Source organism: Sphaerulina musiva (assembly GCF_000320565.1).
Source record: "Sphaerulina musiva SO2202 unplaced genomic scaffold SEPMUscaffold_13, whole genome shotgun sequence".
NCBI classification, from domain to species: domain Eukaryota; kingdom Fungi; phylum Ascomycota; class Dothideomycetes; order Mycosphaerellales; family Mycosphaerellaceae; genus Sphaerulina; species Sphaerulina musiva.
In genome coordinates, this window is record NW_016017395.1 from 553,691 (window position 1) to 568,819 (window position 15,129).

At 52.3% G+C, this 15,129-nt stretch overlaps 5 protein-coding genes across 5 annotated transcripts; 3 read left to right on the plus strand and 2 right to left on the minus strand.

Annotated features, from left to right (window-relative positions):
- Positions 1-635: 635 nt before the first annotated feature.
- SEPMUDRAFT_152383 (uncharacterized protein) lies at positions 636-4,233 on the plus strand. The gene has a single exon (XM_016907415.1). The coding sequence runs from the start codon at positions 729-731 to the stop codon at positions 3,987-3,989; it is 3,261 nt and encodes a 1,086-aa protein (XP_016756219.1). The 5' UTR covers positions 636-728; the 3' UTR covers positions 3,990-4,233.
- Positions 4,234-4,456: 223 nt separating this feature from the next.
- Positions 4,457-7,007, plus strand: SEPMUDRAFT_152384 (cytochrome P450). The gene is made up of 2 exons (XM_016907416.1): positions 4,457-5,025; positions 5,302-7,007. The coding sequence occupies exons 1-2, from the start codon at positions 4,641-4,643 to the stop codon at positions 6,447-6,449; spliced, it is 1,533 nt and encodes a 510-aa protein (XP_016756220.1). The 5' UTR covers positions 4,457-4,640; the 3' UTR covers positions 6,450-7,007.
- A 336-nt stretch (positions 7,008-7,343) lies between these two features.
- Positions 7,344-8,423, minus strand: SEPMUDRAFT_18973 (uncharacterized protein; the record flags this gene model as incomplete). The annotated part of the gene is made up of 1 exon (XM_016908310.1): positions 7,344-8,423. A coding segment is annotated over one exon (1,080 nt), but the record flags the coding sequence as incomplete, so codon positions are not given.
- Positions 8,424-8,902: 479 nt separating this feature from the next.
- Positions 8,903-12,152, minus strand: SEPMUDRAFT_152385 (transcription elongation complex subunit). The gene has a single exon (XM_016907417.1). It carries the CDS (start codon positions 12,057-12,059, stop codon positions 8,976-8,978), a length of 3,084 nt encoding a protein of 1,027 aa, XP_016756222.1. The 5' UTR covers positions 12,060-12,152; the 3' UTR covers positions 8,903-8,975.
- Positions 12,153-13,344: 1,192 nt separating this feature from the next.
- Positions 13,345-14,674, plus strand: SEPMUDRAFT_145395 (C4dic_mal_tran-domain-containing protein; the record flags this gene model as incomplete). Its single annotated transcript, XM_016903101.1, has 3 exons — positions 13,345-14,268; positions 14,330-14,522; positions 14,574-14,674. The coding sequence occupies 3 exons, from the start codon at positions 13,345-13,347 to the stop codon at positions 14,672-14,674; spliced, it is 1,218 nt and encodes a 405-aa protein (XP_016756223.1).
- Between the last annotated feature and the right edge of the window lie 455 nt (positions 14,675-15,129).

Sequence of the window (15,129 nt, forward strand, 5' to 3'; positions counted from 1 at the left end):
GATGGCCGACCGACAACTTGAAGATGGAGCACTTATGGAAATGAGGAGGCAGCATGGAATCAATGCGCACTCTACCTGAGACGAGTTCGTGGGTGGCATGGATTTCATGGGAGCAGAGGGTAGATGTGCAGTCACGAGCATGGAAGGCCTCTACTGCTGTCTGATGGCGGAATGGGACATGATAGTGGAAGAGCGACATTGAAGAGTTTGTGGGAGGCAGCTCGGGATGGGGGACAGACAGTGCGGAAAGGGCGAGACCAGATGTCTCTTTGTCTCGCGTGTGTGTGTGTGTGTGGAAGGTGGAGTGTGATTAAAGGGTCCTAGCAATCTCTGCATTGAGCAGTGGGAAGTGCAGCTCTTTGAGAGACTGTGCTTCCCTGTGAGTCGAGGATGATGTATACAGTAGAGAGAGGTAGTGATATCGGAGTCGATGCAGATACATACATATTCAGCCTCGATGCAATGGGATTATGAGAACAGCTGGAGGTATACCTCCTACTTACCTAAGCTCTAAGGGGTTCTGTCTTGGCAGCGGCACATGACGTCGTGATCGCTCGTGATGTCGCGTCTTACCCATAATCCACCCGGCGTTCTACCTCCTAGCTGACCTGACCTTACCTATCCATGTCTGATCTGTCGTCACATGAACCCTCTCCATTTCCTGCAACGTGCCATTATCGACTTGGTAGGAAGATAATGCCGGCCGAGCAAGATGAACGGGTCTCATAATGGCCTTCCGCGCGCTTCTGCTCGCCTACGTGCTTGGCGGCTTGACCTTCGTCCCACTCCTCATTGCGGCCATCGTGATACCGGCGTGGTATCTACTTCCGCGAGCTGCCTCGGCGGAGCTTACTGCACACGAGCAACAGGAGCAACAGGCGGACAATAACAAGGGCAAAGAGCGGGCAGAAGAGAAGGCAGCCAGTCTCGGCAAGCTGTCAGGGGATGCAGCAGCCAGCGGCACCTATGCTGTCCTCCGACGTTACGACTTCCAGGCCGCTCTCACCGCGCTTGATGGTCGACAGAATAGCAGTGCAGGCGTCAAAGGGGGCTCGGGCGGGGAAGGCCTGACAGGCACCGAGTCCGCGGGGGGCACTGCCGCCGAGTCGGTCTATCAGAGCGTGTACCGCTCCGTCTTCGTAGGAAGCAAGAGCACGAGCAGCACAACGTCTCTGCTCCAGGATCCTGATGGGGACTCTTCCCTTTCTCGTCGTAAACTGCCTCCTGCCAATCTCCTCTACATTGTCCTGCGCCACGGGCACCTCATGCTCTATGATTCGCCAGCACAAGTCGAGGTCAAGCATGTCCTCAGCCTCGCACATCACGAGGTTTCGTTGCAGGCTGGCCCACACAACGAAGGTCTCTGCGAAGAGTCGCAGATCCTCGAAGCCGACCTGTTCACCAAAAGAACCGCCATCGTGCTCACGCCTGTGGAGCTCCCCCAGGGAGCAATGCAAGCTGCCGCCCCGACATCTGCAAAGCCATTCTATCTCTTCGCCGCGACCAATATTGACAAAGAGGACTTTTATCATGCCCTGTTATCTAATCGCGTTCGCCCACCGACGCCGAGGGCCCTAGATCCAGATGCCTTGATCAAGCTGCAGTCCTCCCTGCACTCCTCTTCTCTGACAGCGGAGTCACGTGCCATTGACGCGCTCATTGGCCGCCTATTTCTGGCACTACATCGCGTCCCATCGCTGTCAGGCTTTGTCCGGGCCAAGCTAGAGAAGAAACTCAATCGCATTCAGAAGCCGGCCTTCATACCCTCGTTGCTAGTGCAGTCCATCAATCTTGGCGATGCCGGTCCCGTGTTCTCGAATCTGAGACTGCGAGATCTGAATATTGACGGAGAAATGACATTAGCTGCAGATGTGAAGTACAATGGCCGGCTTTCTGTGACACTTCTTGCAGTTGCTAAGCTGGATCTCGGCACGCGATTCAAGGTACGAACGGTCGATTTGGCTCTGAAGACGATCGTGCAGCGTATCAGTGGGACTATGCTCCTTCGAATAAAGCCACCTCCCTCGAATCGAATCTGGTTCTGCTTTGAGAACGTGCCTGAGCTAGATGTACGTGTCGAGCCAGTGGTCAGTGAGAGGAAAATCACGTACGGCTTCGTGCTGAGGGCCATCGAGGAAAGGTTGAGAACTGCATTCAAAGAAGGCCTCGTTAAGCCTAATTGGGACGATATCCCCATGCCGTTCTCCGACACCGTGGGCACGTGTGCTAGAGGAGGCTTGTGGAGTGATCCGGGTGCTCCTGATGTTCACGCCCAACTTCGGCCAGATGATACGCTCGCTAAGCGCAATGAAAATTCCACATCGTTGCCCGATCTTGTACCAGACCTTGCAGACGGCGCCTCTACGGGAGTTGATGCCCATCCTACGCTCAACACAGCCAAAGTCCGCCATTCCTCGACGATGCCGCCGGAATTATCTTCAGACCGGTCCCCACGTCCTCCTCGTCCCTTACGAACGCCTTCCGTCTCATCGTCCCCAATTACTGCCGTAGATGGCCAAAATGTGGAGCCAGTACGAGGTGACGATGCCTCGCTGCGAGCGCAACCATCTAGGAAGCTGTGGCGACCCAAGGGTTCGACTGAAATTCCTGTACAGAAAGATGCTCTTGCAGGACTACGAGAGCTCCAAAGTCGAGCGGAGCAGCTCACGGCTCCCACCGCTGCTGAGTTAGACGGACAGATCTCAGCTAGATCGAGTCAGGAAGGGGCCTGTCGCAGTTATCCTACCAGTGTGGCCGACGAAGATTGCTCTGCCAGCGGACAATTTAACGATCCTTCTTCGACTACAGGGTCAGGCACACCAACGCCATCCACTCGGAGTACAGTGTCAATACAGTCGACTGCTGCATCAAGCGAATCAGATGTGCAGTCTCAGAGCAGAAAAGCATATATTCTTGCAGCGACGGTCAATGCAACGACAGCTGCAAAGAACTGGAGCTGGAATGCATTACAACGCAATAGAGGCGGCATCTCCCGACCAGAAAAGCGTCAAGACGTGGGGGCTCAGCAGCCCATCGGTCGCGGTATGCCTCTTCCGCCGCCTGGTCAACCGCTTCCAGGTCCACAGAAAGGTATTTGGGGTGGGGCTGGAGCCCTTCGGCGAAGAGCAGTGCCTTCCACGGGTACTCCGCCGAAACCTTCAGAGCAGCAATCACGAAGCAAAGGAAACGCACAAGCAGTGGTGCAACGTGTCTCTTCGTCTGCAAGTGAAGAGGCACTGTCAGCCACCGAGGAGGAGTTTCAGCCGTGGCAAGAGAACAGTGGTCTCTCACAACCGAACGTCCACGATGTGCCAATTAGCGAATCCGGGTCTGATACCATGCCATCAAGACAAGTTGGCATCCACGATGCTACCACAGCTGAGTCTGGTGAGCCCTCGAATGTAGCTGCGTATGGGTCACATCTGTCCTTGGCCGACGACGACCTGCGATCCCGGAAAATACCGCCGCCACTGCCTGCGCGACCGAATCAGATTTTACCAGTCAATAAGGCCAACTCAAGTCGAAGGCAAAGTCGAAGTCGAGCATTTTCCACATCCACATCCGACTCGCCTGATGTTGGCATAGCTACCGCTCCCGCATTGCGCATACCAGAAACCGAAGTCTCGGCCGTCGCCAATGAGATCTCCAAGACGAAATCTTCTGGCAGGCTATCTTCCCTCCAACCGTCACCTACTAGCCATGATATACTCGCCGCAAATCATCCGGTTGTAACTGCTGAAACTAAGAACAACGGCTACTTCACATCCGAACGATTAGATGCTCATGTTCATATGACTGAGGGAAGCTCTTCGAAGGCCGCGCCGCAGCTCAATCCAGTGGAATCTGGGACCGGAATCGGCGGAGAACATGATGAAACAGCTGCCAAGCGTTCGAAAGGCGATTATGAACTGTCACAGGACGTACGGCCAGACCGAGAATCTGATTATAAAGCTCTCCTGGCGAATGGTCGCTCCGAAGAAGCGAAGTAGCTCCTCGTAAAAGAAGGTGACGACGAGGCGCTTGCCACTGTCCTGTTAAAAATGAGGGAGCGTGCGCCAGCCGCTGGTACAGATAACAGCACTGCGGCGCAGCACAAAAGCTCTGACTCGGTTGGTTTTAGCGATGGATGGCCCGGCCATTGAATGGCCAGAATATGTCAAGTAGCCAAGGCACAGTCCCAAGGTAGAAGACATGTTATCTATATTGTGCACGGCCGTCCTCACTCACGCCGCAGTGGAGATATCCAGTTTATCTGCTCTGATGATCTATGTCCTCTTGCCTTCGCAATGAGTAGCGTGAGTCAACTGGACTGGACTGCGCTGTTTTAGGATTGCCTTTCTCACCCATAGCTCAGACTCCCATGATTTATTTCGCCGTCGCTCATTGGCATTCGCTAATGATCATCCGGCCCTGTCAGTCGAGAATGTGTTTTGATATGTCGCCTTAGGTTTCATGGAGCGAACGCATCGGGACGGCGATCTCTGCTTCTTTGTCGAAGTTCTGAAAGGGATTCCATCATTAAATTGCTGCTTTGTGATGCTGGCATTCTTTGTGTGGCGCTGCCCATGATGGGTCGAGAAGACTGGTCTGCATTACTCTCTCCGCCTTTCTCATATCAATTTGCACTCTGATTATCTGCCATGGACATCTCGAGCTTATCTTTTCTCATATACGCATTCGCCGGCGGAGTCGTCGGTGCGCTTATACTCTATGGTCTATGGAACAAGAATTTTCTACGGCGCAGTGGACGTCACAGGAGGCGTAACTTACTCGGAGCCCCTGTTGCAGGTGGAATGAGCCTTCTTCTAGAGGGTATCAAAGCGCTCAAAGCTCATCGAGTGCTGGAGCTTTCGAACAGGCGATTCCAGGAAATGGGCGTCTCGACGATTCACATGGTTTTCCCCGGTGGTGATTTTCACATCACATGTCAGCCTGAAAACGTCAAGACGATGCTGTCGACAGATTTCAAGAGGTGGGGACTGGAATCTACCAGGAAGAGCACCTTCAAATTTGCCATAGGCGAGGGTAAGTCATTTCATTTAGTGTATAGGGCTCGCAAAGATTTGTTGTGGCCACTGCAAGCTGTCTGTTGTTTGGAACGCAGGGAACAGCATCACCCTCGTGCAAGATACGTAGCAGATCGGGCTCGAGACTAACACGAACTATACCGCTACATATGCCAATGACTTGTTGAGCCGATCTGCTCAGAGTAGCATATAAAACTTTGATCTGCGAAATTGGAAACGGGCTCTACACCGAGCCTTGGTGTTGTGCGTATCTGTAGCTGACAGAGGGTCATAGGCATTTTCATCGCGGAAGGAGCTAGATGGCAGCACTCACGAGCCTTACTCCGACCAATGTTCGCACGATCCCACATATCAGACTTCGACATATTCGATTCTCAAGCTTCGCATCTCATTGATGCCATCTTACGCAACGATGGCAAGGTAGACCTCAAAGACCTCTTCTTCCGCCTCACTCTTGACACGTCACTAGAGTTCCTGCTAGGCGACTCCACCGCATCACTAGCGGTCGACACCGATACCAACGAGAGTCTGAACTTAGCACTCCATAGAGTTGAGCATCATATTGGCAGTGGTGGCGGCGATGCGGGAATCTTCGGATGGATGTTCCCAGCCCATCGTCGTTTCGTCAAAGACGTCAGAATTATTCATGCATTCGTGGACAAATTCATCATGAAACGGCTAGCTCATCGCCCTCAACTACTACAAACAAAGAGCGAAGAGAGCTCCCGGCTCATCTTTCTTGACGAGTTAGTCAAGCAGACTGGAGACAAGGTGCGCATACGGGACGAGATACTCAGTGTCCTTTTTGCCGGGCGGGACACCACAGCCTCTCTTCTCACAAACATTTGGTTCGTTCTATCCAAAAGACCTGATATCTGGGCGAAACTTCAGGCAGAGATATCGATTCTGCTCCCAGACGGGCAAAAACCGACATTCGAACAGCTGAAAAGCTTGAAATACTTAAGAGCAATCTTGAATGAGTCTCTGCGCCTGCATCCTGTTGTTCCTGGCAACGTCAGACAAGCAATAGAAAATACCACGCTCCCTTCAGGAGGCGGGCCATCTGGTGATGGACCGATATTCATTCCCAAAGGAGGAGTGGTAATGTGGGACGCATACGCTATGCAACGGCGTCTCGATTTGTATGGATCCACGGCATGCGACTTCATCCCAGAAAGATGGTTGGATACAACACAAGCTAAGGGACTACGTGTGAGCTGGGAATCAATTCCATTTGGAGGTGGACCAAGGATCTGTCTTGGCCAACAGTTCGCCATTAATCATGCGAGCTACACGATTGTCAGAATGTGCCAGACATTCAGCAGCATCGCGAGCTTTGATCCGAATGATGAATGGCAGGAGAACATAACTCTTGGCATTTGCACCAACCTTGGAGGCGCAAAGGTGATGCTAAGAAAATGATATTTGTCAGAGGGAAGTTGCAAAGCAACCCTGTCGTATTATGTTACTTCAGTGCAGAACTCCAGCTTTGGGATAGAATAAATTTTGAACTCCCGTCTCCTCCCGTCTCCTGCCCCCCTTATCCTTCCTCTTCTTCTGATAATGATGCTGAAATGGCAACGCCATCCTCCCTTCAAAAACAAACTCAATCTCAACAAGAAAATTCAACTACACAACACACCACAGCAGCCTCTTCAACCCTTCTCCCAATTTCCAGAAACACAAACCACTCAGTCCAGTTTGCTTCAACAAAAAGAACGATAGAACAAGTCTTCGAGTTGTTTTTTCCCTCCCCTTGTCAAGGAAAGAAGAGAGAAAGACAAGATGACAAGTAAAGAGAAGAGAAAACCCGAATCTTCTTCCTGATGATGATGATGGAGAAATCCGCATTGAAATCCCAATCCGGAAAAGAGGAAGAAAAAAGAAGAATGTTCTTTGTCTTTTTCCTATATGGCCGGATTAGGTCGTACCTGACTTCTGCTTCTTCTTTCTTTGTTCATGACTTAATGATGATGGGATCGATTGGTCCAATAATGGAGGGAATTGTGGTTGTGGGGCTACACCCATACCATTAGTGGCGAGGGATGTAAAGGGCTTTTTTTGGACGAGCAGATCGAGGGTGTGAGGTTGGCCCAAGTACGTGTAACTTACAGGATGTACGAGAGGTATTTCTGCAAAATCCGTTCACCAGCGGCTAAGATGGCTCAAGAGGGCGCGAGATGGCAATGATGATTCTGGCAGATTTTTGCTTGCGCAGGAGGGTCAGCTTCTGAGGTGAGATATGAGGGGGGAGGGGCATGTGTGATGATGGGTAAGGTATGGATGGCGTCTACTTTGTTTGGATCATGTTGTCTTCTTCTTCTTCGCATCCTCAACCGCCCATTTAACAGCTTCGAGGACATTCTCTTTGATCGCATATGGCTTCTGGTTCTCTTTCCACTCCATTCCGTCTCGCCATACGCCCGTCTTCACTAATACACTCTTCCACTCACTTCCCCACGGACTCTCATACCCATTCGCTCCAGCAATGTCGCTTTCTAGATTGTCTCCAATCATATAAACCCTCTTAACATCCACGTGCTCTCGCTCTCTCAAGCTCTGCTCAGCAAACTCATAAGTTAACTGGGTTGGCTTCCCAATCACTGTGACCTGCCTCTCCAAGCTCGCTTTCCCCTCCGTGACCCTCTCCCAAAGCCCCTTCAGTGCAGCCTGAAACCCACCCTGTCCCAACCGCGACAGATGATACGAAGTCGCCCACCAAAGATCCGGGTTCGAAAAGAACACATGCGGCTGCCCGTCCAGCAAGAACCCACAATTCGACAAGTCCTCCCTCCCGTTCTTCTCGCTCAACGTCCCCAAAAAACCCTTCTCACTCAACAACAAATCGAGTATAATGGAGGCATCCAACCCCCAATCCCTCGGATCATTGTACACAAACACCGCATCAATCTTCAACGTCTTTTTTGCATCCAGCACCGGATTCCCCGTAGGCGAGTACAGCGGCTTCGGTAACTTCTCCGCAAAAGATTCATAATACTCCTTCAACGGCGCATTAAACGGCCACAGTTCAGGATACCCCACCACCAAATCCCCCGGTGTCACGACATTCTCAAACCCATAGCTTTTGGCCACCTCTTTCGCCCCATCCCGATCACCTCCACACACCAATACCGTCATCCCATTGGATTTGAGGCCCCAGAGCTGGGTAAAGGGCGTGTGGCTTTGAACAATGTCGGTTTCGTGGAGGAAATCGATGCCGAGTTTGCGATTGAGGTCGGTGATGCGCGCGAGTTCGGTTTTGCCGCCGCCGTTGGTGAGGAGGATGTAGGGGATTTGTTCTTGGTGTAGGTAGGAGAGGGCTTGGGAGGCGCCGGGGAGGGGCGCAGAGGAGCGAAGGAGGACGCCGTCGATGTCGAATGCGAAGGCGAACTTGGGTTTGCGTTTGCGTTTGGCTTGTTTAGGATGGGAGGGAGGGGCAGAGGTTTGGTGGGCTCGGCGATGAGACGGATGACGCCATGGTATTGGTAGATGGCTGATGTGTGTAGGTATCGGCGAGAACGATGAGGAGGGGAGGAGGGGAGATGGTATACGCGCGAGCAGAGGGCGCAGTTTCGTTGTGCTTGGTGTAGCCATCGAGCAGAAGAGGGTAAAAGTCAAGTGCCCTGGAAGAAATGGAAGGATTCGGTAAGGCGAAGGCGTGAGTCGTGCAGATGAGATTAGATCTACCCATCACATGAAGATCAACCATCACTCGCACCGGGACCGCCCGCCATAGGCTGCGGCAGTAGCAGCCAGAGATATGAACGAGCACCGTCGTCCGTGGAACGACTGATTGTTGTTTGTATCATAAGGTATCATACAATAATAGAAGCTCTTGGATTCGAATGCTACCACAGCATGCGGTAAGGTACTGTCCGCTACACCAACCCCTCAAGAATCAATCAACGCCCCGCTATACTTTCATTGACACCATACTACCGTGGAAAACTATCGCTTCTTGCTCTTGCTGCTGCTACTTTTCTTCTTGCTCTCGCCATCGTCCTCCCCCATTCCTCCTTCGCGATCCTTACGAGCTGCCTTCTTCTCCAGCTCGTCCCAATCTTCACCCTCATCCTCATCACTGACATCCTCCTCGCTGGCTTCCGCGCTCGCATCGTCGTCAAAGTCAGACTCGTCTTCACTCGATTCCGAGTCGAGATCGTCGTCGGATGCCTCGAATGCACTCTCCTCTTCTTCGTCACCCGATCCTTCATCGTCCGACTCGGTGCCCAGAAAGCTCCACCCACCATCTGCGAAGAATGTGTGGGGGTCTTGGATGACTGTCTTCATGATGGTAGCCCAGTTCAAGTTGAGAGGGCCTTCGCTAAATGGGATATCCACAGAGTCCAGCCAGTCGCGAACTCCATCGAGCGCTTCAACAGGGATCGTATTGATGTGCGCTGGAGGCCGCGTGAAGTCCTTGAACACGACCACCATGTCAAACTGCTTCAGTCCAAACTGCACACGCTCCAAGTGCACCACTTCAATGTCCGTCAGTGTGATGACCATGAATGGGGGCTCCGTCAACTGCACCAGGCAGTCCGTCGTGGGCTGAATCATGACCGATGACCGACTGGGCACACCATTGAATCCCAGATCACGGAAAGGCATGTCTACAGAGATGCCTTCGCTCTTTCCCGCATCGGCAATCTTCTCGGCAAACTGTTTAAACTCCTTGTCCAGTTGCGCTCGTCGTCTTTTCTCTTCTTGCTCCGCCTCGAACTCCTCTTCATCACCATATCGGTGCTTTCGCTTGCGATTCCCCGTCTCGTCGAACTGCATCTCTGTGGCTTCGCGGTAGAACTGGATATCCTTCGTTTTCCTCTTGCCAATAATGATAGGATTGATCAGGTGAACGTGGATGATGACAATCAGCTCGCCCGCACACGGTTGGAAGAAGAGGTGCTTGACATTGCCAAATAAAATGTCAATCTTTGCATTCCCCAGGTGATTGTAGCGCAGACCATTCTGGTGAATTTCCACTGCGCCTCCAATGCGCTTGCTCTCCATGGCTGGCCGCATGTAAATATTGTCCAGCCGAAATGGTCGTCGGTTGCGAATCTCTACGAGCTTATCTTGCTCCACAACATCCTCCATGTCTTTCTTCTCTTGCTCTTTGCGCACCGATGCCTTCTTCATCTCCGTGAGCTGTTCTCGCACATCCTCCATGCGATCGGCATCTTTGTTGCGAAACGTCAGCGATCGGATGAATTGGGCCGCGGGATCCTCGAATGGCTGTTCATCTTTTCTGCCTACACCTTGACCGGGCGACAGAAAGTTGATGCGGAGGTATGTGAATCCGCCCTCGGTACTGGTCGTAGCGTTCTTGATCGTGTTGATGTGGAAGGGCACCGGACGGCCCATGATCGGCAGGATGAGGGAGTAGTTCTTTGCATCAACCAGAATGGTGAGGTCCTTGACGCGTGATGGCAACGACTCGACGCGCTTGTACGATTCGAATCGCTTGAACTTCTTCTCCTGTGTACCGTTCAGGTTGCCGTGGCCCTCCCGATACTGCTCGAGACCATCCGCTTGCTTCTTCTGATGGAGCTCTTTCTGGTGCTCTCTACGTGCCTGTTCCTTCTCTTCGTTTTGCGTGGTGCCGCCTTGGCCACGCAGACGAAACTTCGTGATGTTGGACGAAGCCACCGCACCGACACGCGAGTCCTTCTTGGGCTTGGGCTTTTTCTCTTCCTCTTCCGGATCATTGAAGAAGAAAGATGCGCTTTCCATATCACGCGGCGCCTCTTTGGTGAAGCAGTACGCTTCTCCGGCGGATGTGACCCGCACCGTGTCGCTCAGAAGGAGAGAATAGGTGCCTTCACGCTTCTTGTCTTTCGCATTCGGGTTTTCGAGGTTCGAGAAACCGGTGGTGATGGTAAAGGTCATGCCGTCCTTGATCTGGCGCCCATTCTTCGCGTTGAGAGTGAGCGTGGGATCTTTGGACTCAATACCAATGCCAACTCCCACGCTCTTGACAAAGTGTTCCACCAGCTCCGGCTTCTTGGCCTTGACAACAGCTACAGCCTTGTTGTACACGTCCTTGGCTGCAACGCCATCCCGCAACTCTTTCATCACGGTGTCATGCACGCTGAGGAGAAGCTTATACATGTTTTCCTGCGCCTTGTTTGGCTCCACCAAATATGTGCGCGCGAGTTGAGACGCATATGTCTGGTACCGCAGGCCAAATGCCGAGATAATCACACCCGGCTGGTGCATGTTGTTGTCATCCGGCTCAGCCTGCAGTTTGAGATCAAAGTTGCCACCACTCTGCACTGTCGGCGCCACGCTCCAGTCTAGCTGCTGCGGGTCGAACTTGCCCACGCCCTTCATTCCGCGGAAAAACTTGTCATCGTCCAGCTTGTTGGCAACTTTTGTAGCAAACGCCTTGTGTGTGACCTTCTTCTCCTTGTCCAGGACATCGGACATGGTCTCAACGAAGTACTCGCGCATCAGATATGCAGATGCGCTGGAAGCGTTTCTGATTGATCGCAGCTCATTCTCATCCTTGACGGCCATGCTGGCAGAAAGAGCTGTGCTGATATCGAACTCCTCCACATCCTTGCTGAGCTCACTAAATGCGCTCTTCCACTCGGTGACAAAAGGTCCGCCCGAGTAGTCTTTAGGCAATGTTCCCACCTTCTTTCCAGCGTCCTTGATCTTCTCCTTGATCTTCTCGAACTGTTTTGCGTTCTCCTCGGCATCCTTGCCCCGGACGATGATTTCAACGGGGGTCTTGCCCTCTTTGAGCACATCCAGGTAGGCCGCCTTTTTCTTCGTGGTGACGATGAACATGGTATCCAGCAAGATCAGGAAGAGAGTGGCAGGGAACTCGTAGCCTAGCAGCCAGAACTGCAGGCCATTAGCCTTGTGAAAGCCCGCCGTCTCATCGCTCTTGCCCATGCACACGACGATGCTGCCCACGTCGCCGAAGACATTGTTGCCACTGCGCTTGTCGTTCTTCCAGGCCGTGATCAGCGACGACAGCCGATTGTGGAACTGCGTCTTGTCGATGCTGACTTCGTCCGCCATCGTCGCGGTGGGTGGGGCCTTGAATCACCGCTGATGATGGTGGGTTGCTGAGTCGGCGATGACAATGGGAGGTAGAGGTGGATGGAGGTGAAAGAGGTGGATGATGCGCCCGATGTTCAGCGAAGAGTGGTCGCGTTCTATACACGAACAAACGCGAGTAGAAGGTTAAGCTCGGGGCAGTGGGTGGCGTGTGCGGCGTATAGGCCGGTGGTACTCTAAACCTGTACAGGTACCTCCTAGAATTCTCCTCTCCTCACTTCAATATTCCTCACTTTCCCTCTACGTTCACCTTCAGCTTGTTCGCTTTCGACATATCTGATCAGGAGCCCCACGCGCCGCGTTCTAATCACGAAATAGGCAGTTCCCCCTTTGGAGCAACACTCAGAATCAAACAGCAAAGACTGCCGCAAAGACTGCTTTGCTTTTTGATGCCTTATCGTTGCCAAATATGGGAGTAATGTAGCGTTGTATTGGACTCCTTTGGCAGGCTCTTACCACTATCAAGCCTTGTCGATGTTACGAGAACGAGCATAGGTTCAGATCTGGGCGCCCCGTCACGAGTATGTTCCGCGACCTACTGGTGGATCAACAACTCGCCAACTGAAGCTTGAGCCCGAAAGGAACAGTCCGACTCCAACGCACCATGTAGCACGCTCCGCCATGACTCTGGCCATTTCCAGGATATATCTGAGTGGCTGTAGGTCTAGGTGAGCTCGCTCGCACCTGAAGTCATGCCTTTTCGTGCGGCAGCATCTGCAGGAAGGCCACAAGATGCCAAATGATGGATCACAGCAGAGGTAAGCCGCGTAAGACATCGCGATCTAAATAAATGTACTTCGCGGAGCGATGCTATTTACAAGCCTTACGTTACATGGTGTGCGGCGCAGGTGTAGGACTGTATTCATTCTAGCCAAGCATAATCTTCACAGTCCCTAGCCCCAACACAGGCTATACAATATTATTCAAGACCACTGACTCAAAACTGGCCAACACTGTACGGCTGGCAAAGATGTTGGTCCTTGAAATAGGAAGAAGGAAATGCCTACTGACGCCAGACTGCCCGATCCGGCCTGGGTCCCAAATGTAAATGAAGATATGAGGACTGCCACGACTGGGTGCATCGCCAGGGAAGATCCAGTCTCACGATCAATGACCACGCTTGCGAAAGATTCTGCTGGAGGCGATGATGGAAGTTCTAGCACCAAAACTTCGAGTCCAAGTCATATACACCGGAGCAAGTTCTCCGTCCGGTGCCGAAACTGAGCAACAACACGGAGATGAGCATATGGAACACTTGGACAAAACACTATCACTACGACATCGACTAAAGCATTTCACCTGGGCATGGTTCGCATTACCGATGAGCACTGGAAGCATAGCCCTACTTCTGCATACCACGCCTCACCAGTTCACCGGGTTGATTACCATCGGCAAAATCGTCTATATTCTCGACATTGTCATCTTCGTCTTGCTATGCGCAGGCATCTCTATCAGATTCTGGACGAATCCAGGCGTCTTGAAGAAGTCGCTGGTGCATCCAACCGAATCGCCGTTCCTTGCGACATTCTTCGTAGCATTAGTCTACATTCTCAACGGCATGCAGATTTACGGTGTACCTGCAACAGGGGACTGGTCCATCACGGTCATGCGTGTGTTGTTCTGGATCTACCTCACCATGAGTTTCAGCATCGCGGTATTGCAGTACTTCCACCTTTTCGCTGCAAAGCCATCACGCTTGACGATACAAAGCATGACCGCCGGTTGGATCTTGCCAGTCTATCCCGTCATGCTGTGCGGAACACTGGCTAGTCTTGTTGCACCGGATCAGCCCACAACCTACAAGCTTCCCATCGTCGTGGCAGGTGTCACCGCGCAAGGCCTGGGGTGGACAGTAAGCTTCATGGTATACACCATGTATTTACAACGCATCTTACAATTCGGTCTGCCTGCACCGAATCTTCGCCCTGGTATGTTCATCGCAGTAGGACCACCCTCGATGACTGGTCTTGCTTTGGTCGGCATGAGCCAGTCGCTTCCGGCACATAGCGAATACTTCTCAGAGAGACCTGGCATGATCATGATCTTGCAGACTGTCGCAGATTTCCTTGCAATCTTCTTGTGGTCGTACAGCTTCTGGATCTTCTGCGTTAGTGCTTTGGCCGTGTTGCACGGTGCAAGAAAAATGACGTTTTGTCTAGCTTGGTGGACAGTAAGTCACAACTACAGGAGAGTCCCGCTGCATTCGCATTGTGTTCACTAACCGATACTAGTTCGTTTTCCCGAATGTGAGCTTCACGACCGCTACGGTTATGATTGGAAGGCAGCTCGCAAGCGAAGGCATCCTATGGGTTGCAAGCGCAATGACCATTGCGTTGGTCGTGACGTGGCTCTTTGTGCTCACCATGCATGTAAGAGCAGTGTTTCAAAAAGCAATCATGATGCCCGGCATAGACGAGGACAAAGGTGAGCTATCACGACGGCCGGTCTCTGCCACTCTACTGATTATACATGCAGACGCACATGTTGAGAGCGACCGCAAGATCCGACGTCGATTGGTCAATGGTCGAGGCTCAAGCCAGCGACAAAGCACTGGCTCCCACGTCGGAAGAGCGTAATTGTATTTCGCTTCCCGCCATGCAGTTTAATCATCAATTCACGCGATCCACTGGGACTCTGGATGGTAGAGCTTCGCAACTCCGAGAGTCAATTATGAAGTAAACCCTCGACAGTGACACGATTGGTTGTGCTGATGCACCTGGGCGACCTCAAAAGTCGTGTTCCGAGCTGTGTACGCGCATGTATAGATGCAGTGGAATTGGGATGGCTGCTTACATGCGCATCGCTTGACAATGTGGCACATGTGAAAGGAGACTTCAGAAACCTACCTAGCTTCACTTTCAGTTATATGTCCATGGCTGGTCTGGCCGACGCCAACACATCACTTGAAGGGTGACAGATCCTACCAATCCTACGGCTCCGCAGAAAGCCCGCACTTGGTGCAACGACGCTGACCTGTCCAAGGTCCTCCGGCTTTTCAACCGCGGTCTGCACACGATAACTATCTCCATCT

Coding starts and splice junctions, on each gene's coding strand:
- SEPMUDRAFT_152385 (XM_016907417.1), bottom strand. CDS start 12,059: ATGGCGGACGAAGTCAGCATCGACAAGACGCAGTTCCACAATCGGCTG.
- SEPMUDRAFT_152383 (XM_016907415.1), top strand. CDS start 729: ATGGCCTTCCGCGCGCTTCTGCTCGCCTACGTGCTTGGCGGCTTGACC.
- SEPMUDRAFT_152384 (XM_016907416.1), top strand. CDS start 4,641: ATGGACATCTCGAGCTTATCTTTTCTCATATACGCATTCGCCGGCGGA. Junction 5,026..5,301: donor CAAATTTGCCATAGGCGAGG/GTAAGTCATTTC, acceptor AGAGGGTCATAG/GCATTTTCATCGCGGAAGGA.